This window comes from Coenobita brevimanus, chromosome 42 (genome assembly GCF_032717465.1).
Source record: "Coenobita brevimanus isolate Jiangsu-jjx chromosome 42, ASM3271746v2, whole genome shotgun sequence".
Lineage (NCBI taxonomy): Eukaryota > Metazoa > Arthropoda > Malacostraca > Decapoda > Coenobitidae > Coenobita > Coenobita brevimanus.
The window spans coordinates 6,949,257-6,973,311 of record NC_136995.1 but is presented as its reverse complement, the minus strand read 5'-3'; the positions used below and the strand labels follow the sequence as shown (position 1 = coordinate 6,973,311).

At 41.7% G+C, this 24,055-nt stretch overlaps 1 protein-coding gene across 1 annotated transcript in view; it reads left to right on the top strand.

Moving 5' to 3' along the window:
* The first annotated feature begins 22,341 nt into the window (after window positions 1–22,341).
* Window positions 22,342–24,055, top strand: part of LOC145397679 (protein amalgam-like) — a 127,523-nt gene continuing 125,809 nt past the window's right edge. The window contains exon 1 of the mRNA XM_080270716.1: window positions 22,342–22,438. Within this exon, the coding sequence (XP_080126842.1) occupies window positions 22,342–22,438 (97 nt within the window). The remainder of the gene's footprint in view (window positions 22,439–24,055) is intronic.

Sequence of the window (24,055 nt, the reverse complement as noted above, 5' to 3'; positions counted from 1 at the left end):
TCATGGCTGGCATGAAAATTTCTTCAGTTGATGTATTTTCTGCCGTCACTGGCCTCAGTACTAACAAGGCATATGGGCCTGATGAGGTCCTTCCTGTTGTACTCAAGAACTGTGCTTCTGTGCTTACACATTGCCTAGGTATACTATTTCACCTTTCTCTGTCAACTTGTAACTTTCATTCCTGCTGGAAGTTTGCCCTCATTCAGCCTGTCACAAAGAAGAGTGACCATTCCCAGCCCTCTGACTGTCTCCCGATCGCATTAACATTCTGTTTTTCAAAAGTGTTTGAATCTCTTCTTAACAAAAAACAAAAAAAATGCACCTTTCCTATCACAACCTTTTTTTCGATCGTCAGAATGGGTTCTGCTAGGGATGCTTCACTGGAGATCTTCTAACTTACCTTTCAACTTTCTGGTCATCTTCCTTTCGGGACTCTGGCGAAAATTTTGACATTGCTATTGAAATCTCAAAAGGTTTCGATCGATTGTGGCATAAGTCTTTAATATCCAAACTGCTGTCTTACGATTTCTATCCTTCTATCTATGCCTTAATATCTAGTATCCTTTCTGATCGTCCCATTGCTGTTGTTGCAGGCGGCCATTGATCTTCTCCTAGACTTATCAACAGTGGTGTTCCTCAGGCCTCTGTCCTATCACCAACTCTTTTCCTTCAGCTCAACATTGACCTTCTAAGCTGTCCATCTAACCTTATCCACTCACACGCAGATTACTCCACCCTTCACCTTTCCATTCGTTTCCTGCAGTGTCCATATCAACAGTTACTTCGACAAACAATGGAGAGGCTACGGCACACGTAATGTCTGACGTGGCTCATATCTCTGGCTGAGGTAAAAGAAATCTTGTTTTTAGTGCATCAAAAACTCAATTCTTACATCTTACAACCAGTGAACATATTCCACAGGAGTATCCTAATTTTTAACAATATCCAACTCAATCCTGCATCATCTTTAGACATCCTTGTGGTTTCTTTATCTCGGGATGTATCTTGGAAAGATCATATTACCTCTTATGTAAAATCTGCTTCCAAGAGATTTAGGTGTGTTAAGCCGATTCCGTGCCTTCTTTACGTTTGAACAGTTGTTGACCTTATATACGGCCCCAGTGTAGAATATAACTGTCATGTGTGCAAAGGCTTCCCACAGAGGAGTAGACTGTAGCACCAGTCGAGCAGGGCAGTACTCCCGAGGTGGATGGAAAGCTGATGACAGGGAGTGCTGGAGCTCCCGTTTCATCAGCCCTCAGGACTAGTTCCTGACCATTCCCCTTTGCTGAACTTTTTCAGTGTCTCAGTTACACAGAGAGTAGGCCAGCATGCTCTCCAGTACAAATTTCTCTATCTATCTTCACCAAACTACATGCACAGTACACACTACACTTCCTATTCAAAATTCACCAAAATGGCGTCAATTCACCCAGCCTCGGAGTCCCCAGGGGGGGGGGACCATAAATGCCCCCGCCATCTGCCCCTCTCCCGGTGACGACTCGAGGTGCCTGGAACCACTGTCTGACTCTCTTCTTCTTCATTTCTGCAACATTCGCGGCCTTTCATCTAACTTTCGCTCTGTTGAGCACCACCTCTCCTCCTCTAAACCTCACCTTCTTTTTCTAACGGAGACTCAGCTGTCTGAGGCAACTGACAGCAAACCCTTTTCTGTATCCTCCTACTTTCTCTATACTCATTTCAAAGCCAAAGGTGGCTGTTGTGTATACATACGCAACGACTTATCTTGCTCTCGTGTTCCTGAACTTGATTCTTCTGAATTCTCCACTCTCTGGCTTCGGCTTTCCTGTCATTCTCTGACTAAATATATCTGTGCTGTTTACTTATCCCTAATTCTACTGACTATCAAAAATTCTTCGACTATCTTACTTCTACGATGGAACACATTCTGTCCATTTCTCCTTTCTCTGAAATCTCCATTCTTGGAGATTTCAATGTTCACCACCACCTTTGGCTCTCCTCTCCTTTCACGGATCCACCTGGTGAACAAGCCTACATCTTTTCTATCCTTAATGACCTAGAGCAGCTTGTACAGCACCCTACCCGTATCCCTGACCGCCTTGGAGAGAGCTCCAACATACTTGACCTCTTCCTCACAACTAATCCTTCTGCTCACTCTGTTAATCTTTTCTCTCCGTTGGGCTCCTCCGATCACAACCTTATTACCTTAACCTGTCCTATCGCTCCAGTATGGCCTGCGGACCCTCCAGGGAAACGTCGTCTCTGGCATTTTGGAGCTGCGGACTGGGAGGCCCTCAGGCAGTACTTCTTTGATTTTCCCTGGAATGATTATTGCTTCCATGGCCATGAGCCATCTGAGTGTGCCTTGCGCATTACGGAGGTTATTCTCTCGGGCATGGAAGCATACATTCCTTTCTCATATCCTTTGACTAACGCAAGAAAGCCTTGGTTTAATCACGCTTGTTCTAATGCTGTCCGCAGCAAGGAGAAGGCCTAAAAAAGGTCCCGGAGCCAACCCACCCCTGAATCACATAATCTTTACGTTTCTGCCCGGAATCGTGCTAAGTCCGTTCTTCGCTTTACTAAAAATAATTTCATCCATACTAAATGCTCTCAACTCTCCAACTCGAATTCTTCCCGCTCCTTCTGGCACCTTGCCAAAAATCTTTCTAACAACTTTACCTCATCATCCTTCCCTCCTCTTTTCTACTCTGATTGTTCTGTAGCTATTTCTTCTACTGATAAAGCAGATCTCTTCGCACAGACTTTCTCATCCAATTCCACCTTAGACGATTCCGGTGCTGTTCCTCCATCACTTCCCCCCTCTGACTTCCTCATGTCTGACATTAAAATTTCTTCAGTTGATGTATTTTCTGCCATTACTGGCCTCAATACTAACAAGGCATATGGGCCTGATGGGGTCCCTCCTGTTGTTCTCAAAAACTGTGCTTCTGTGCTTACACCCTGCCTAGGCAAACTATTTCGCCTTTGTCTGTCAACTTGTACCTTTCCTTCTTGCTGGAAATTTGCTCTCATTCAGCCAGTCCCAAAGAAGAGTGACCACTCCCAACCCTCCAACTATCGTCCAATTGCTTTAACGTCCTGTATTTCAAAAGTTTTCGAGTCAATTCTTAATAAAAAAATTTTAAGGCATCTTTCCTATCACAACCTTCTTTCCGATTGTCAGTATGGGTTCCGTCAGGGACGCTCCACTGGCGATCTTCTCACCTACCTTTCAGACTCCTGGTCATCCTCCTTTCGGGACTTTGGCGAAAGCTTTGCCATTGCACTTGACATCTCAAAGGCTTTCGATCGAGTCTGGCATAAATCTTTAATTTCGAAACTGCCTTCCTACGGTTTCTATCCTTCTATCTGTGCCTTCATCGCTAGCTTCCTTTCTGGTCGTTCTATAGCCGCTGTCGTAGACGGCCATCGTTCTTCTCCTAGATCTATCAACAGTGGTGTTCCTCAGGGCTCTGTCCTATCACCAACTCTCTTCCTTTTATTCATCAATGATCTTCTAAGCTGTACATCTAACCCTATCCACTCATACGCTGATGACTCCACCTTTCACCTTTCCATTCGGTTCCCGCAACGCCCATCTCAACAGTTACTTCAAGAAACAAGGGATGAGGCTATGGCACACCTAATGTCTGACTTGGCTCATATCTCTGACTGGGGTAAAAATAATATGGTTGTCTTTAATGCATCTAACACTCAGTTCTTACACCTATCAACCCGACAAAATCTTCCACAGGTATACCCACTAATGTTTAATAATATTCAGATTAATCCTGCATCATCCTTGAACATGCTTGGGGTTTCATTTACTCGGGACTTATCTTGGAAAGATCATATTACATCTCTTGTAAAATCTGCTTCCAAGAGACTGGGTGTGCTAAGCCGACTCCGCCCTTTCTTTACCCCTGCACAATTGTTGACTCTATACAGGGGTTTTATCCGCCCCTGTGTGGAGTACAACTCTCATGTGTGGGGAGGCTCCCCACATACAGCTCTTCTCAATAGGGTGGAGTCAAAGGCTTTTCGTCTCATTAACTCTCCTCCTCTTACTGACTCCCTTCAACCTCTGTCTCTTCGCCGCACTGTTGCATCTTTATCTCTTTTCTATCGCTACTTTAATGGTCACTGCTCCTCTGAACTGTCTGCTTGCATTCCTCCACCTCTACGACGGGCGCGTAGCACCTGACTGGCAGCAAACTCTCATCCCTTTTCTGTCCAACTCTCTAATGCAAGAGTTAACCGTTACTCCCAGTCTTTCATTTATGCAACATGTCAGCTCTGGAACTGTCTCCCTCTGTCTGTATTTCCTCCTGCCTATGATCTCCAGTCTTTCAAACGTAGTGTGTCCAGGCATCTCAAAATGATCGGATCTTGAATTTGGCTCTCTGTTGTATTTTGTTTTTCTCTTGGAGGGAACTGTCACTGCGGGCTGATGGCCTTTGGTTCCTTCTTCCTCACATAAAAAAAAAAAAAAACATACATCTCTTCTCAATAAGGTGGATTCAAGGGCTTTTTATTTCATCAACTCTCCTCCTTATACTGGCTCCCTTCAACCTCTGTCTCTTAGCCGCACTGTTGCATCTTTATCTCTTTTCTATCGCTACATCAATGGTCACTGCTCTTCTGAACTGTCGGCTTGCATCTTTCCACCACTACGGCCGGTGCGCAGCACCCATCCTGCAACAACCTCTCATCCCTTCTCTCTCCAACTCTCTAATGCACGAGTTAACCATTACTCCCATTCCTTCATGTATGCAACAGGTCTTTTCTGGAACTGTCTTCCTATGTCTGTATTTCCAACTGCCTATGACCCGCAGTCTTTCAATGGTAGTGTGTCCAGGCATCTCGAAATGAACAGATGTTGAACTTGGCTCCGTTGTCTTGTTTTCGTTTTTTCTTGGTGAGAACAATCTTGCTGGCTTCTGGGTTTTGGTTCCTTCTTTCTCGCATTAAAACAAAAAATAGACACTATCAGGTAAATAGGCGTCGCCCATCTTGAAAAGAACAGATGTTGATTTTGGCTATGTGTTTGTTTGTTCTCGTTTTCTTCTTGGAGGGAACACTCTTGCGGGCTTCTGGCTTTTGGTTCCTTCTTTGTCGTATTAAAATAAGAAAAAACAAACACTATAAAGATAACAGCTGTTGCCCGGGTAACACACACACACACATACGAGTGTATATATATATATATATATATATATATATATATATATATATATATATATATATATATATATATATATATATATATATATATATATATATATATATATATATATATATATATATATATATATATATATATATATATATATCCCTTTGGAGGCCAGTGTCCGGAATACTGGACAAAACTGGGATTTTTCAAGTCTTCATAAGGTAGGGAACCCCGGGTAGGGACCTATGAGCTTCGCGACTATGAGCCGATAGGCGAAAGGCGGTACGCTTAGTACCCACCCAGCGCCATGCCTCGCCCAGCACGCCTGGGAGCCAATGGAATATATATATATATATATATATATATATATATATATATATATATATATATATATATATATATATATATACTGAATAACAGAACAGAGGAAGGAAAAGCAAATGAATAAAAAAAATAATCCATTCATAATATATCGGTAATAGTTGGATTTGAACAGTTGTAGGTTGAAATTTGGGGGGAAGCAACTCCGAGGAAGCCAGTTCCAGAGAGATGCAGTTCGGGGAATAAAAGGCAGAAGTTCTGCAATATGGCTGTGTGACACTCCCGACATGAGCGCTACCAGATGCCCGTGTAGCACGAAGGAAGGCATAGAGAGTTGGCACAATAGACTCAACTTCGTCTAAGCATTTGCCATAGAAGTACCTGTAAAATAATGCAAAGGAGGCAACATTCCTTTTTACTTGTAGGGGAGGTAGCTAATTTACAGTAGCAGGGTTTTTGATAATTCCAACAGCTTTGTTCTGAATTTTGCCTAGTTGTTTTAGTGAAACCTCTCCACATCCAATCCACAAGGGTGAGCAATACTCAAGCTGAGAATGCACATGACTCATAAATTATAGCTAACTGCTCATCAGTGAAGAAGTTACGGACACTGTACAATAAAACAAGTTTCTGAGGTGGTTTTAGTAAGTGATGTAACATGACAGGTCCAGCTGAGGGCATTCTTAAGTGAAACACCGAGAATTTCAATGCTTTTGGAGGTGGGTATATTAGTAGCATTGAAGATAACACACGAATCTGGCATTATCTGTCTATTAGTAAATTGTATATATATTTGGTATTACTACCTTTAAATGAGACAAGGCTATTTTTTCCCCATTAATTGATCATAGTTAAGTCCTGAGTCTGGAAATGGCGGTACTGAGCTGAGAGTTAGAGATATTAAACTTTGTAAATAGGTGTTTGAGTGTAAATGGACTGCGAAGTGTTGAGTCATCTGCATATGAATGGATAGGATAGTGGGTGACAGATAAGAGATCATTAATATGAACTAGGAATAGGTTTGGCGCCAAAACTGATCCTTATGGCACGCCGACGTTAATTGAGTGGAAACTGGAATATATATAATCTACTTTTACTCATATTATTCTGCCGCTGAGATATGAGGAAAGCAGAGGAACAAAAGACGTTAGTCCATATCAATGGAGTTTGGACAGCAGGGAACTGTGCCACACTCTGTTGAAAGCTTTAGATGTATCAAGGGCTACTGCATGACTTTCTCCATGCTGGTCAATTGACTGATGGATGGTATGAGTCAGGAGATTGAGTATGTCAATGGTGGATCTTTCGTGGCGAAAACCATATTGTCTATCTCTATTAAGTTGTTGGATTCATGGTGTTTAATTATGTGCTTATTAATTACAGTTTCAAATACTTTACCAAGAGAAGATGTGATAGCTATTGGTCTGTAGTCAGAGGGGTCAGAGGAATTTCCATTTTTTGAAATTGGGTGGATATTGGCTTCATTCCATGAAATAGGGAATGAAAAAGAACGTATGCATAGTGTGAATAATTTAACTAGAACAGAGGCAAGGTCTGGGGAACATTTTTTTTTTTTTTTAACAGCTGGAGAAACTCCATCTGAGCCTGGAGCTTTGTTGGCTGGTAAATTGTCTGGGATGGATTTTACGTATCTAGTCTGTAGTTTAAGTGGAACAATTTTGCGAGAATCAAGTTCCAGTGCTGGGACTTTCTGGCTGACTTCCTCTACAGTAGGGTAGAATTTCAGGCTTATACTGGCAAAGATATTCGTTTTCTCATGCGGGTCATTTGTATAGTTGCCATCTGAAAATTTTAGTGGGGGAATGGATGATGACTTGTTAAAATTATTATTGAAAGGACTGAGAGTTGACCAGAATATTCTATTGTCATCAGGGTTGTTATGTAGGTTTGATGGTTGATTTTGAAGAAAGTTTGATTTAGCGAGATTCATTACAGCTTTTGCATGGTTTCTAGCAATTTTAAATTGACGGAGTGATTCAGGGAGTTCGATCTTTTAGTGAACTGTTGACTTGGTATGAATAAATCCATACCAGCGAGTATTAAGTCATTAATGGGGGACTGGGTAGAAATGACATCACTAGAGAAGAAAGACTGCCATGGAATGTCAGCAAAATAATTTCTAAATCCATTCTAGTTTGCCCTATCAAAGTGCCATCGGGTCACCCTGACAGGTTCAGAATGGGGAGGTTTGGAGAAGGTAACTAATAAGGCTTTGATGAGATTGTGATCATAGGATCCAACTGGTGACAGTATATACTTCTATCCTGTGACAGGGGTTGCACGCCTTAAGGTCCCAACGCACTATTAAAAAAAAAAAAAAAGCCAGATGTCGTCTGTATGAGATATGATTTCTGGAGTTTTATTGCTGATGGCGTAACTGGCCCTTAAGACGTGCGACAGGGGTTGCGTGTCTTAAGGGCCGAACGGGCCATACACAAAAACCGCCAGAAATCGCCTCCTGGGAGGCAATTTCTAGCGTTTTCTGGCTTTTTCTTTTAATGGGGCATTGGGACCTTAAGACGTGTGACTATATATTTATATATATATATATCGGTAGAGAGGTAGCCTGCAGTCCTAACGGACCTAGGTTCAAATCCCGGCTGGGACAGAGAACAGTTTAAGGATTTGAATTTCATTAAACTCAGGCTTTGCTGATCTACCAGATGACCTACCGACATGACGTAAAAATACCCCCGCTAATACCAATACACCAGTCCTGTATGAGACAGCCCTAGCATGTATTCAATATGGATGGTGGGTGTTAGCGCCGAAGTGGTGACATGTAGAGGTGTATGGTATGTAGGAGGACTGCTGGGCCTTGATAGCAGGCTGTGAAGCCTATGCCCAGAGTCGGACACATAAAAAATAAGAATATATATATTGTTACGGAACAGAGAAAACTGTCCCGCAAAGTTCCAGGTTCAAAACAAAAGACTTAGATAAAATTACAAGTTAAAGTTTAATGCTCAAACTAACAACTAAACATTCAGGACTCATAAGGATAATGTAATGGCAAAAACAGGTTAAATATATGGTTAACTGCAATAGCCTCTATTAACACGAAATTAGCAAGAGTAAATTTATCTAAGTCAGCCCTGATAAAATGAGAAAACCGGATAATGCTCAGTTGATATATTATTACAGACACAAAATATTATTACTACTGACTGACAGTAAAAAATTCACACCAATCACAAAAACCTCACCAGGCCTACGAACTACCACCCTATGCTACGCAGCACAAGAAAAAATGCAATAACACTCACACTCAAATTACACAGCAGCTACATGGTTGGAGACTTCCTGAGCACTCACAAAAATAATAACAATTGTACAGGGGAGGACAGAGATGTGAACAAAATGAGGAGTAGATCTCAGTGGGAATTAATGCAGAGACTGAGCTCATTATATAGGGGCCGGCAGAGCTTGATACAACTTGTAAGAAGGACGCGCAAATGAAGCCATAGGAGACAAAGAGTTGACACTCCTGCTCTGAACAACAGAAAGAACGACTTACTCTACTATAAGGGAGGAGGGGGGGAGTGAGGTAGAACACGCACTACGGAAGCCAGGAGGCGAATCGTGATCAAACATGCAGCATACTGTACGTTAGAATTATACAAAGGATGATGAAATCATGGGCTATGTAACACCTCCCCACAAAGAAAAAGAAATTTACAAAGGAAATTTCTTATTACTCTAAAACAATATGTCTAAAGTCTAGATAAGCAATCTGCAATAACATTTTCTTTCCCCTTGATATGTTGTATGACTAATCAATACTCCTGAAGAAGTAGACTCCATCTTGTCAATATCTGATTTTTATCTTTAAACTTACTAAGGAATTTCAGTGGGTTATGATCGGTATAAATGACTAAGGGGTCAAAACCAGAACACAAATAAAATGAAAAATGCTGTAAACCCAAAATCAAGGCCAAAAGCTCTTTCTCAATAGTTGAGTAGTTCTTTTGAGGTGGAGTGAACTTCTTACTGTAATAAGATACAGGGTGTTCAATACCCTGATCATCCTCTTGCAGCAAAACAGCCCCAGCTCCTGTATCACTTGCGTCAACAGCCATCTTAAAAGGCTTAGCAAAATTTGGAGTAGCGAGCACTGACTGACTTAATAGGATAGCTTTAAGTTTACTGGAAGAGGATTCACAGTTATCGGTCCAGACAAATTTAACTCCCTTTTGCAGTAGGTCTGTAAGTGGTGACACAAGAATTGAAAAGTTAAGAACAAATCTCCTGTAATAACCTACCATTCCCAAAAATCTTTGTAGCTCTTTCCTACTTTTAGGTCTGGGAAGATCACTTATAACCTGAACCTTAGCTCCTGGTGGTGCAACGTGTCCACCACCAATTATGTACCCAAGATACTGAACTTTAGCTTGACCAAACTCACACTTTGATAAATTAGCTACAAGATTAGCCTGAACCAAACGCTCAAGAAATTTACTGACATGGCATAGGTGATCTTTCCAGTTGTCACTGAAGATTAATACATCATCACTATAAACAACACACCCTGCCAAACCCTCTGTTACAACATTCATGAGCTTCTGAAATGTGGCTGGTGCATTCTTAATACCATATGGCATTACAGAATATGCAAAAGTCTTTCCTAGTGTTACAAAACATGAGATCTCCCTAGCACATTCAGTCATAAGTACTTGCCAGTATCCCTTTAACAAATCAAACTTACTTATGTACCTAGCCTTTCCGATCTTGTCTATGCAATCTTCCACACGAGGGAGAGGGTAAGTGTCTGTTTTGGTTATCTGATTAACACGTCTGTAGTCGATGCAAAGCCGCTGTGACCCACCTCGCTTAGGGACTAGAGTGACAGGAGAACTCCACTCGCTCTGACAGGGCTCAATCATCTTGTGGTCCAACAGGTAGCCAAGCTTCTTCTGGATGAGAGGAAGTTTCACTGGGTTCACACGGTAAGGAGGCAGTTTAATTGGGTTTGCATCTCCAACATCGACATCATGCATCAACACAGTGGCTTTTCCTGGAGTAGCACGGAACACTTGCAGGTACTCCTGCAGTAATGCCGAAAAATCTTGCCTTTCCTCGGGAGCTAGATGAGAATGCTTAGTCTGGAGATCATTCATGATATCAGGATTCTTCCCCAAACTATCACTCAGGCTCATGCTGCATGGGAGAACTTCACTTGCAGACTCGGGTGGAACAGCTACAGTGCAGACTGGGTTATTTTCGTCCCGCCTGTAATATAACTTTAGCATGTTGATGTGACAAAGTTGCTTGTTCTTTCTACGATCTGGTGTGGCGATGACATAGTTGACATCACTGAGTTTCTTCTCCACGAAATAAGGACCACTAAACTTGGCTTGAAGAGCTTGCTCATGCACCGGTAGCAGAATCAAAACCTGATCTCCTGGCTGAAAGTGGCATAGCCTGGACTTCTTATCATACCAAGTCTTCATCTTCTCCTGAGCAGCTCCTAAATTCTCTCTCGCCAGCTGTAAAGCAGTGGACAGCCTTTTTTTGAACTTCATCACATATTCCAGCAGGTTGACGTCATCTTCCTCCGACAGCCAGCATTCCTTGAGTAGCTTAAGGGGTCCTCTTACTTCATGGCCAAACAGTAGTTCAAAGGGTGAGAAGCCCAGTGATTCATTTGGAGATTCTCTTGCGGCAAATACAACGAATGGAAGACCTTTATCCCAGTCTTTCTGATGTTCCAAACAGTATTTCCTGAGCATCGATTTGAGTGTTTGATGATATCTCTACAACGCTCCTTGGGTCTGGGGAGGGTAAGCTGAAGACGTGATCTGGGTGATGCCCAACTCTTTCAGAAACTGCTTGAAAACATTTGACATGAAATTACTTCCCCGGTCTGACTGTACCTCCTTGGGTAGACCAAACTGTGAAGAACCCTAGCATTTCCTTAACCCGTCACGTCCCGAGGCTTTCCGCACCTATGACATCCCCGAGTCCCGAGCCTTTTTGGAAAAAAAAATTTTCTGCTAAAACTTCCGCTTAGGTCGAGAAACGAAGGAAAATCATAAAGAAAGTGGTCCCTGCGGTCTATAAGTGGTCTGTACAGGTGCGGTTTCCCCCCGCAGGTATCATATTCTGTAATGGGCTGGATATACGTTTACGTTTTCTATGGTAAGGAATAATGGGAGAAACAACACACAACACCTCTACATTTATTGAATTTGAACTAATAAACAATAACAGTAACAATATAATGGATTTCAGACACATATATATGAAAAATAAGCATTGTACCATCGCGCGAGCATAGCGAGAGTGGTCCGAGTCGTAACATGCTATATGCTAAGTTTCTGGTATGAGTCAACCTATCATTTTTTCTACTTGTATACTTCTGTTTCAATGACAATTTACCAATTACAACTGTTTGTAAGTGTTTTCAGATGTTTTCATTCATTATGATGACATGCAGCATAAGTTTAGCGCACATCAGCTTAGTAAGCGCACTCGCTATGACTCGTATTTCAACATACCAAATTGTTTTATCACTTTCCAATTATTTTCCTCTTTACATAGAACCTTTCCTCCACCACTGTAAAGGTTTTCAATTATTTTCATTCATTACGAGGGCATTTAGCGATATGCTAGCGCCTATTCACGTAGCAACCACGATCTCAAACACTCGTGTTTCATCATCTACTTTTTTTATTCACTCCAATTATATTTTCCCACTTACATTACACACGTTTACACCCCTAGAATGCACTGTACATACTTACTGCCATTATTTATTCAAGTGAGCGTGAGAATATCGCCTGAAAATACCCTCGCAAGGAATGTTTCGTCATACATAATACTCACACACTTATATACTAATTCACTCACACACTTATATACTAATTATTCACTTTATCACTTGCTGACTTTTATTTTGACTAATACGTGCCTTATTCATTCGACTGAGCGTCAGGAAATCTTATCTTTATACACACGCTATGAATATTTGACTTAGAATATACATCATCATATACAATAATTTGAACTTATATTATACCCGTAAGAATGTCACATAATAATAATTATATAATAACGGACCGACAGAATATCGCATCATACAACCCTCTCTATGTAAGTTTCAACTTAGGGCAGATTTATATACTTACACCCAATGTTTTCACTTATGTTCTACCCGTAGGCACTTTATACTAATATTTAGAGATCCACATGACTGATAATTTCACTGAGCGTCTGTCTGTCGCATTTACCTCATAATTTCAGCGTCCTTTCGCATTCACACCATGCTAAAATTGCATCAACGTGTGATATTCAGCAAAACATGGGTGAATACACAGACCCACGTCACACTGCACGCACTCATAGCCGGTGTCCTTCCTCTGTGTCGTGAGTCTCACCTGGGAATTACTGCACACGTGACACCTGCGCTGGGGTCTAGGTCTGTTGGGCTGGGGAGGGATAGGAGTGGGGAAATGGCGGTCGGATATTCTCTGGGGAGTCTGGGTAATAGGGGCAGTGCGAGGGCGCTGTTGGGGCCTTTCAACAGCATACTTAGCAAAGATTTCTCTTGTGAGCTCCCTCACAAACCCTTCAAATGTTTCCTGAACTCCTGTGGTCATGGCGTGAAGGTGGTGGCAATTCAGAGCAGTGATATCTAGTAAATGAAAGAACAGTTTCTTATACCACTTCATCGTTGTCCTGGCACACTCTACCGTCGATATCATGGAGTCAGACTGGTCCACGAGGCGCATGTTTATATTGTAATCCATTACACACTCAGGTTTCCAAACACGACGCCTGCTCTCGCTATGGTAATCTACAGAATCAGTACGGTGCATCAAGGGGCGGTGAACTGTGGACAAGAGGCTTACTTCTCTGTTGTGGTTCCACATTGTTGCAAGGATGTTGTTGGCTTTGAAGAAGACAACCTCACTCCTTGCAAGTTTCCGCCCTACCTTGACCATGTGACGCCGGTTCACCTTTACAGTTCCACAGACTCCCGTTTCATGTGTGTGAAGATAACGAGCGAGAAGAGGGCTAGTGTACCAGTTGTCGAGGTAGAGAATGTGACCGCGATGAAGGTAGTCTTGTATCATCGTCTTTACCACTGCTCCCGAAAGTCCTATACTTCGATCTTCTATTATGTCTGTCTGTGCACCGGTGTACAAGACTATGTCTTGCACGTATCCAGTCCTACAGTCACACATAACAAAGATCTTCAACCCAAAACGGTGCCTTTTGCTGGGTATATACTGTCTGAATGAAATATTGCCTCTCCACAACACGAGACTCTCGTCTATGACGAGATCTCTATAGGGATAGAATGAGGATCGAAAGGTTTGCCTGAGGTGATCAAAGACCAACCGAATTCGCCTCATTTTGTCAGTGTTGTTTGCATTTGCAGGGTCATTAGCATCATAAAAATGGAGGCGACTTATAATTTGTTGAAACCGATTACGGCTCATCACTTGACCAAATATGGGGGTAAACATAACAGGGTCCCTAGTCCAGTAAGCAGGAATTCTATTCTTTCTTATAATACCCATCAAAAGGACAAGGGCAAAAAATAAGAACATTTCTGGAAGGGAGACAAGGTAATCATAGATCATAGAATGCCTACTCCTTGTTCCCAATCTTTCACTTTCTAGGCGCTGGGCGCTTGCAAACAGGTTTGTTTGATAAACGATCTGATCTACGAATGTCTCACTGAAAAACAGGTGAAAAAATCCAACCTGGTGGAATTACTGTGAATACCTGGTGCAATGCAGCCAGATCGCCCTTGCTCAGTGAAGGGGTGAATGAGGGGAGAAAAATCACTCCCATCCTCCCAATCCCACGACACAAATCCCTCGTCCCCATCACCACCTTTGTCTGGGTGGGGAGGAGATCCTGGTTGGGGAGGTGGGGGAGAAGGAGTGCGGAGGGCTTCCCCACTGTCACTCCTCTTCCCTCTGACTTTACCCTTTCCCTTTCCCTTACCCTTACGGCCTTGAGGAACATTAGGGGGCTGTGGGGATGAAATAGTTGAATATTGGGGAGCAGAAGACGTGCTGGGGAGAGGTTCCTCCCCACCTTCCCCCTCCATTACCACACCACGTGCTCTCTCACGCAACCTTGCTCGACCACGTGTTAGGGGATATTGGGGAGCATAAGACGTGCTTTGGAGTGGTTCCTCCCCACCTTCCCCCTCCCTCACAACCCCACATGATAATGAACGCACCCGCACTGGCCCACGTGATCCACTCTGCCGCCTCACACTACGTAGGGAGAGCAATGACTCACTCACGTCACTCTCACTTTCCCTAATCCCAGGACTTTCCATTTCACTCCCCACTCCCTCCACTTGACTTCCTAGCTCCCCAAACAGAATGCTAGGCCCATACCTGGTCATACGACGTGGTGTGCGCTCTGGGCCACGATGTGTTATGACCTCCCGTCCATACCACGTGGCAGCACGTCCCACGGCTCCGTCCTCGTCCTCGACCTCGTCCTCGACCTCGAATTCTCCTTCCAAAGCACGCTGGGGATAGGGATATGATATACCACGTGCCTTCTTTGCCTCCTGCCCCTCTCTAGCAGCACGGTAAGTCACGTACTGCCGCTTCCTGGGTGACGGAACTTCCTCGTCACTGCTGGTGGTTTCTTCTTCCTCTGGCTGAACATAATCTTTGTCCATCTCCTCGTCATCCAGTGGGGAATCACTGTCGCTGGTAAAGGTGTCCAGGGCGACTTGAATCTCGCTCTCTGAGAGACCTCTCTCAGCCATGTCTGAGCAGGACCGTGGCTACCAGGTGAGTGGACGAGTGGCGGGCTAGTGCGGGTTGCGCGGGGTCGCCGAGTGTCCCCGCCTGGTGGCAGGTAGGGGAAGGTCAGGCGAGGGTACGTACCACAAATCAAGCGCGAAATTTGAAAATTGTCGAAATTATGCACATTGCAATTGCACGACGTACTGGTACGTCGCCGGGACTGGCAAATGCAAATCATTGCAACGTACCCATACGTCGTCGGGACGGGGTGGGTTAACCACGTTCTTTGCTGAGATATTTCTAAGTGGAATGGCTTCAGGATAACGAGTAGCCATGTCAATCAGGGTCAACACATAAGAAAATCCTGAAGAAGTCTTCGGAAGAGGTCCCACAATATCCACCAACACACGGGTGAATGGCGTCTCAAAACGAGGCATGGGAACTAGAGGTGCAACCTTTTCGGTCTGATTACACTTCCTCACAACTTGACAGGTGTGACAAGACTTACAATACCAGGAAACATCTCTGAAGATACCTGGCCAGTAGAAGTGTTTCAAAATGCGTGCCACAGTCTTCCTCACTCCAAGGTGTCCTGCCAAACTGGAATCATGAGCCACTCTAATGATATCCTGCCTACAAACACGAGGGATGACAACTTGATGTACTACCTCCCATTCACAGTTGGCTGATGCTGTTGGGGGTCTCCACTTTCTCATAAGTACTCCTGACTTTATATAATAACAAGTAGAAGCACCAGCTGACTCTTCCTCACTGCAAGCAGAGTCAGCTAGACCTTTCAACTCAGGGTCAACAACCTGCAACTCAACCAACTCTTGACAAGACAAATTATCAACACTACGGGGTACTGCCTCATCTGGTGAGTGGTCCAAATTAGCAAGAAAAGTGTCAGCTAGGATAACATCATCATCATCATTATCCTCTAAGTCACCAGTAACTTTAGACTTAGCCCTAGTGACAGCACATGCGGAGAACACATCAGGGACATCACAATCCTGGGTCGCAGCTACTGGCTCACTAGACAACTGAGGAGCTGGACACACTTGACTTCCACCAATATCATTTCCAAGTAAGAAAGTTACACCTGACATTGGGAGTGTCTCAACCAACCCAACCATAACGGAACCATTAACAAAACCAGACTCTAAATTCACTCTGCACAGAGGGACTGAGAAGTAATTATTCCCTACACCTTGTAAGATTACAGTTTCATCAGAGGAATTAACATTAGAGTCTAGAACAGTGGTCAGCATAAGAGATTGGCAAGCACCTGTATCACGATATATTTTAACTGATTTCCTGTCATTACTGTCCAGAGGACTGACAAAACCATCAGACAGGAAATTAGCACATGAACTCTTGAGAGTGTCACCCACGTTACTGCTCAAAAGAGGAGCTTCATCATGAGAATTTAATTTACCCATCAAAGCAGGTTCAGTTAACTCAGTTAAAGAATTCTGTGACCTCTCAAGGGTGGACACTAGACCAATTGACTGAATATTTAAAGACTCCTTTTTGTTCACATCACGCTGTCTCCTGAAACATTTCTCCGTAGTATGACCAAGCTTACTACAATAAGTACATTTACTTTTCTGAAATCTAGAGGTGAAGCTGGTATTTACTTCCTGAGAAACATCATCTTTATTCTCTTTCCTGTTACCTGTACTCTGAGTAGAGGCAACGAACTTACTCTCAGCTTTCCTTTTTTCTTTATAATATCTCTTGTGAGTGAGAACATATTCATCAGCTAAAACTGCAGCATCAGACAAATTATCTATTCTTTTCTCATCAAGATATAAGCTTACATCTTTATTAATACACCTTTTGAAGTCCTCCAGCAAAATCATCTGCTTAAATTTACCAAAATCAGAATCCACATTCTTAGAATTTAACCACTGCTCTAACAAATCTTCTCTGATTTTTGCATACTCAACATGGGATTGCTTATCTTGCTTATAAGTTGTCCTAAATTTTACTCTATAGGCTTCAGGAACAAGCTCATAGGCCTTAAGAATCAAGCTCTTAACTACATCATAATTATCAGATTGATCCTGAGGCAAAGATGCATAAGTTACTTGAGCTTTACCGGTGAGAACAGTTTGAAGGAGTACTGGCCAATACTTTTTGGGCCAATTAAAACCTGTAGCTACCCTCTCAAACAACTGAAAATACTTTGTTAAATCAGATTCATTAAAAGGAGGGACTAGTTTAACATTTTTAACCACATCAAAATCATCAGAGCTAGATGATCCAGTTCCACTTTGTTTCATGCGATACTCATGGTCTGCCTGAATCCTAGCAAGTTCAACTTGTGCGTGAAACTCAGCCTCCTTAGTACGAGCCTCCTGCAGGGCTAGCTGTAACTTAGCTAATTCAACCTGCGTTTGCTCATCTGGAGGAGTTAAATTAAACAAGCTTTCATTAATCATGTCAACAATTTGATCTTTAGAATGATGAGAGCGAATAGCAATTCCCAAATGTTGAGCAACAAGCTTAAGTTCATTCTTTGTTCTGATTTCTACATCACACACTGTTTCCACATTTGACAAAAAATCTTTGGCTTCATCAAGAGTAGTAATAGTAGACATCATGAATAAATCAAAGTCACAAAATATCAAGCAATATCCCTATGATAATATCCTGAATATCCTGATAAGAGGTCGCCAAATTTATGTTACGGAACAGAGAAAACTGTCCCGCAAAGTTCCAGGTTCAAAAGAAAAGAGTTAGGTAAAATTACAAGTTAAAGTTTAATGCCCAAACTAACAACTAAACATTGAGGACTCATAAGGATAATGTAATGGCAAAACAGGTTAAATATATGGTTAACTGCAATAGCCGCTATTAACACGAAATTAGCAAGAGTAAATTTATCTAAGTCAGCCCTGATAAAATGAGAAAACCGGATAATGCTCAGTTGATATATTATTACAGACACAAAATATTATTACTACTGGCTGACAGTACAAACTTCACACCAATCACAAAAACCTCACCAGGCCTACGAACTAACACCCTATGCTACACAGCACAAGAAAAAATGCAATAACACTCACACTCAAATTACACAGCAGCTAGATGGTTGGAGACTTCCTGAGCACTCACAAAAATAATAACAACTGTACAGGGGAGGACAGAGATGTGAACAAAATGAGGAATAGATCTAAGTGGCAATTAATGCAGAGACTGAGCTCATTATATAGGGGCCGGCAGAGCTTGAAACGAATTGTAAGAAGGACGCGCAAATGAAGCCATAGGAGACAAAGAGTTGACACTCCTGCTCTGAACAACAGAAAGAAAGACTTACTCTACTATAAGGGAGGAGGGGGGGAGTGAGGTAGAACACGCACTGCGGAAGCCAGGAGGCGAATAGTGATCAAACATGCAGCATACTGTACGTTAGAATTATACAAAGGATGATGAAATCATAGGCTATGTAACACTATATATATATATATAGATATATATATATATATATATATATATATATATATATATATATATATATATATATATATATATATATATATATATATATATATATATATATATATATATATATATATATATATATATATATATATATATATATATATATATATAGCCATTACAAGTCCACTGCTGAACAAAGGCCTCTCCTCCCCAACCTTCTCCACGAATCCCTTGACTAAGCCAATCTCTGCCATGTTTTCCCTGCAAATTTCTCTGTCTCATCACTCCACCTCTTGTCTGGCCTTTTTCAGCAACGCTTAGAATCTCCTGTGGTCCAGTCAATCAGCCTCTCCAAAATGGTTTGATGGCAACTGTGCCAGAGCAACAGCCCAAAAGTCATTAGCATATAACTCTTACTTAAAATAAAAAACATCTGAATCACTCTGTCAATTTAAAATTGCTAGAAATCATGCAAAAGCTGTATTAAATCTAGCTAAATCAAACTTCCTTCAGAAGCAAGCATCAGGAACTACTTAACAACCCTAATGACAATAGAATATTCTGGTCAACTCTTATCATGAAAGACTTAGAAATAATGTCATAAAAGACTTTGTAGTTACTTGTAGAGAAGTTTTGTGGTTTAGTTGTCACTCTCGATTTCTTGTAGTAGGAATTAAAGATGAATACAGGAGTTGATCTTCATTTATTATCTTCAGAGAAATCTAAGTTGAGCAGGGTATATCTTACAGAGACAATATAATAAGTAAGTCTAGTTGAGCCCCTCTTTCTTGTTCACTCTCTCCACTACCTGTCTGTTCAAATGCTAGCCTCCTTCTGCGCTCTCTTTCCTAAATTCTGGTGAAACGGGGTCATGTCACGTGTGTTACACTGTGGTTGGAAAGTTCCAGAAACCTGTGTGTGAGTATGTGTGTATGTCACTAGGGCTTTGTTCGCCTGCTATCTCGCTGACACACTACCTACATCATCTTCTGACATTGCTACTTCCTGTGTAATGGTCAACATTTCCTCAGTTAACTTGCAAGATCATTTCCCTTTCCCAGGCTCGCATGGAGCTGTCTATCTATCTATTCATCTATCTATCTATTATGACTTGTAATTATAATATGGACTCATAACACTCTTAATTTTTTCAATAATAACTTTAACAAGTCATCTTCCATTCTCCCGCTAAAATCTTCAGATGGCAACATTACAAATGGCTCGCATGGGAAGGTAGATATTTTTCCCAGTAACTCTACCACAGACGATACTAACCAGAATGTCCCAGTGCTAGAACTTGACTCTCCCGAAATTGCCCCACTTAAAATACAGACAAGACACATAAAATCCATCCTAGACAATTTACCTATCAACAAAGCTCCGGGCCCAGATGGAATTCCGCCAGTTGTTTTGAAAAAGTGTTCCTCTGAACTTGCCTCTGTTCTAGTTATATTATTCAGACTATGCATACGTACTTCTTTATTCCCAAATTCATGGAAAGAAGCCAATATCCACCCAATTCCGAAGAAAGGAAGTTCCTCTGACCCCTCTGATTACAGACCAATAGCTGTCACATCTTCTCTTGGTAAGGTATTTGAAACTTTAAGTAATAAGCACATTGTTAAACATCTTGAATCCAACAACTTAATTAGTGATAGACAACATGGTTTTTGCCACAAAAGATCCACCATTGACATAATCTCCTAACTCATACCATCCACCAATCAATTGATCTACATGGAGATACTCATGCAGTAGCTCTTGATATTTCTAAAGCTTTGACAGAGTATGGCACTGTTCCCTGCTGTCCAAACTCCCTTGCTATGGACTAACGTTTTTTGTTCCTTTTATTTCTTCATATCTTAGTGACAGGAAAATAAGAGTAAAAGTAGATGATGTATATTCTAATTTCCACTCAATTAACGCCGGCGTGCCGCAGGGATCAGTTCTGGCGCCAACCCTATTTCTGGTTCATATTAATGATCTCTTATCTGTCACACACAATCCCATCCATTCATACGCTGATGACTCAACACTACATAGTTCATTCACACAGACATCCATTTGCAAAGTCTAATATCTCTACCTCTCAACTCAGTACAGCCATCTCCATAAATCAAGACCTATCTACGATCAGTGAATGGGGACAAAACAACTTTGTCTCTTTTAATGCTAGTAAAACTAAATATGTACAATTAACTAATAGACAGATATTGCCAGATTCGTACATTACCTTCAGTGCCACTAATATTCCCATCTCCAAAAGTATTGAAATTCTTGGTGTCTCACTTAACAATGCCCTCAGCTGGACCTCTCATGTTAGATCACTTGCTAAAACCGCCTAAACTTGGATTATTGTACAAAGTCTGTAACTTCTTCGCTGATGAGCAGTTAGCTATTATTTATAGGAGTCATGTGCGCTCTCAGCTTGAATATTGCTCACCCTTGTGGAATGGATGTGGAAAGGTTGCATTAAAACAACTAGATAAAATTCAGAACAAAGCTGTTAGAATTATTAACAACCCTGCCATTACAAATAAACTACCTCCCCCGCAATTAAGAAGGAATGTTGCCTCCCTTGCATTATTTTACAGATATTTTTTTTGGCAAATGCTCAGACGAGGTTGCGTCCATGGTGCCACCTCTCCATGCCTTCCCTCGTGCTACTCGGACATCTTGTAGCACTCATAACTGGAATGTCACTCAGCCATATTGCAGAACTTCTGCCTATCAGAATTCTTTCATTCCCCGAACTGCATCTCTCTGGAACTCGCTTCCCTAGAGTTGTTTCCCTCCAAATTTCAACCCACAGCTGTTCAAGTCTAACAGTTACAGATATTTTATGAACAGAGGACACCAATAATCTGGTGTATGGATTATTATTTTTTTATTCATTTATTTTTCCTTCCTCCGTTCTGTTATTAAAAAAAAGAAAAAAAAATGGTTATTTCTGATTCTTGCTACATGGCCTCCCCACCTCCATTTCCGTTCTTTTATTACTTCTATAATGTCTTTGACTTTAGTCTGCTTTCTCACACAAGTTGATCTTTTCCAGTTTCTAAAAGATATTTTCAACACTGACTTTCTCATCGCTCTCTGAGAACGGATTAGTTTATTTTCGATCGATTTTGTTAGTTTCCAGGTCTCACAACCGTACATCATAGCTCGGATAATACGTTCTTTATATACTTTTCGTTCCATACAAACTGGCAAGCTACTTTTCATAACGGCTCTGTGTTTACCGAGAGCTTGCCATCCAATTGTAATGCGTGTTTTTATTTCGCTATCATGATCTTTCGTAAAAATTGGAGAAGACTTAGTTTAAAATCGCCCATACTGTAAGTACCTCGTACCCTCAGTATGTTTACTCATTCTTTTATAACAACTTTTCATTCGTATCGCACGACCCAGTTCTGAATTTTCTTCACACGGCCCAATCTGTTTTTCTTTCCAGTCATGTTGATCCTCCCCAGTACCCGAAATGTTTTCAGCACCTCACATGGACAAATTTAACGATTCTAACCAAACCCTCGTTATATGAATTCCACAAACTTCCTCTGAGTCCATTACCCCTTTGCTCTCAGTTCATGGACACCAACTCCTCTTAGGTTGTGTCCACGCGCGTGTAACAACGTGTAAACAAAAGATTAACGAACAAGCTGCAGCATGCTTGGAACAGCAGTGTCCAGATATCGTTGGCCACATCCAGACGAAGTCTTGGCTGCCTCGTATGGACATGCTTATCCCATCACATCTGCTGCCAGTAAGTTTGAAGCAGTACTGAAACATGTGTGCATACATCTGTCCATATACTGGTGTATACTATACAAGTATCCCAACATGCTGCCAGCTGTGTTGTCAACGCATGTTCAGAGACACGTGTAGACGCGCCCTTATATTCATATACATCTACCTTTTATCTTACAGTACGCTAGTTCTTTTTGATCAGTTCTCTCATATGTCTTCACACTTCCCTCAATATCACATTACGTACTACATTCATATCAGCGTACAAACTTCCACACTTTTCACATTTAACTCTATTGTTGTGAATACACCAAAACTTAATTTTTAAGAACATAATCATAGTCTTCTTTCAAAGGTTACTCGTGTCTCTTTGATCCGTGTTATAGTATAAATTTCCTCGACCCACCTTGAACGGAACTGCGCTCCAACACAGGCCAGAGTGGCCAGAGTGAAAGCGGAGTGTAGTACTGAAGACGAAGCATGCATGGAGAAACATGAGAGACACGAAAGAATGTTTTTGACTGAAGATATGGATGATAAAACCTGATATGCAAAAACAGATGAAGTGCTTGGCTAGTGGCGTGTACCCAACGAAGTGAATGGAAATGGTAATGCAGTGTAGGACATTTGTGGTTAGAAAGGGGAAGGGGTTAAAGACTGCAAATACATTTTCTTCCCTGGCACTAAATAATCCGCATGCTTACCTAGAGAATGGTAAGGGGAAGGGAAAGGGGGCTAACTGATTAGCCTATAAGACAATTACTAATCATATCTGTGTGAGCAGCCTAATAAGAGTACATATGGAAATGCAGGATGGTTTACCTGACCATCTTGCAATGGTATCATGAGTACTGGTGGGTGAAAAGAGGTCAAGAAAGATTCGAGTGTGCGGATGTTGCGTAGATAGTAGAGAAGTGCAGAAGGAGGGATAAATGTAGAATATAAATGGGAAGCGGAGAAGTGACAGAGAAATATAACTTGGGTCAGATGAAGGAAATGGACAAACTTGCAAAGATAATGTGATAATGGAATACGACAACAAATCCATTTCTGGTATTGGTGTATTGTATTAGAGACTTCTCCATCCTGCCACTTAGATAAGATACTTCACAAATGCGTACCCAAGCATCCAGAGGGGACCTAAGACGGATTACGTCGAGGTCGAGGATGGGGTTGATTGATGGGATGGAGAGCTACGAATGTGAGGGATGTGAGCTGGAGAGAGAGAGAGAGAGAGAGTGCAGCTTTATGGTGAAGGGCAACGTGACATGGAGGAGATTCGTTTATGGCCACTCGTTACGAGATTGAGGCGTCTGGTGATAGAAGATAAAAATACTGCTCAGTAGATATATAGATGTCACAGCCAGATGCCAAAGGTTCCTGGCTCCGACCAGTAGGCATCGAAACGAGTTTAAAGATAGGTCAACTCCAAACTTGTGATCATAATTTTGAGTTTCCTTTTGCTTGCCTTCATGCTGGTGAAACAAAGCCTGTTTTCGAGTTCACCTTTAAACTGACTGTATGTCTGACTCCACAGATTGAAGACAAATAAACTGGAGATGTCCTTCTTTAAGAGACATGAATCTGCATCAGTATAATCGTGAAATTTTCCCATTTATGTCTGGCATCTGAC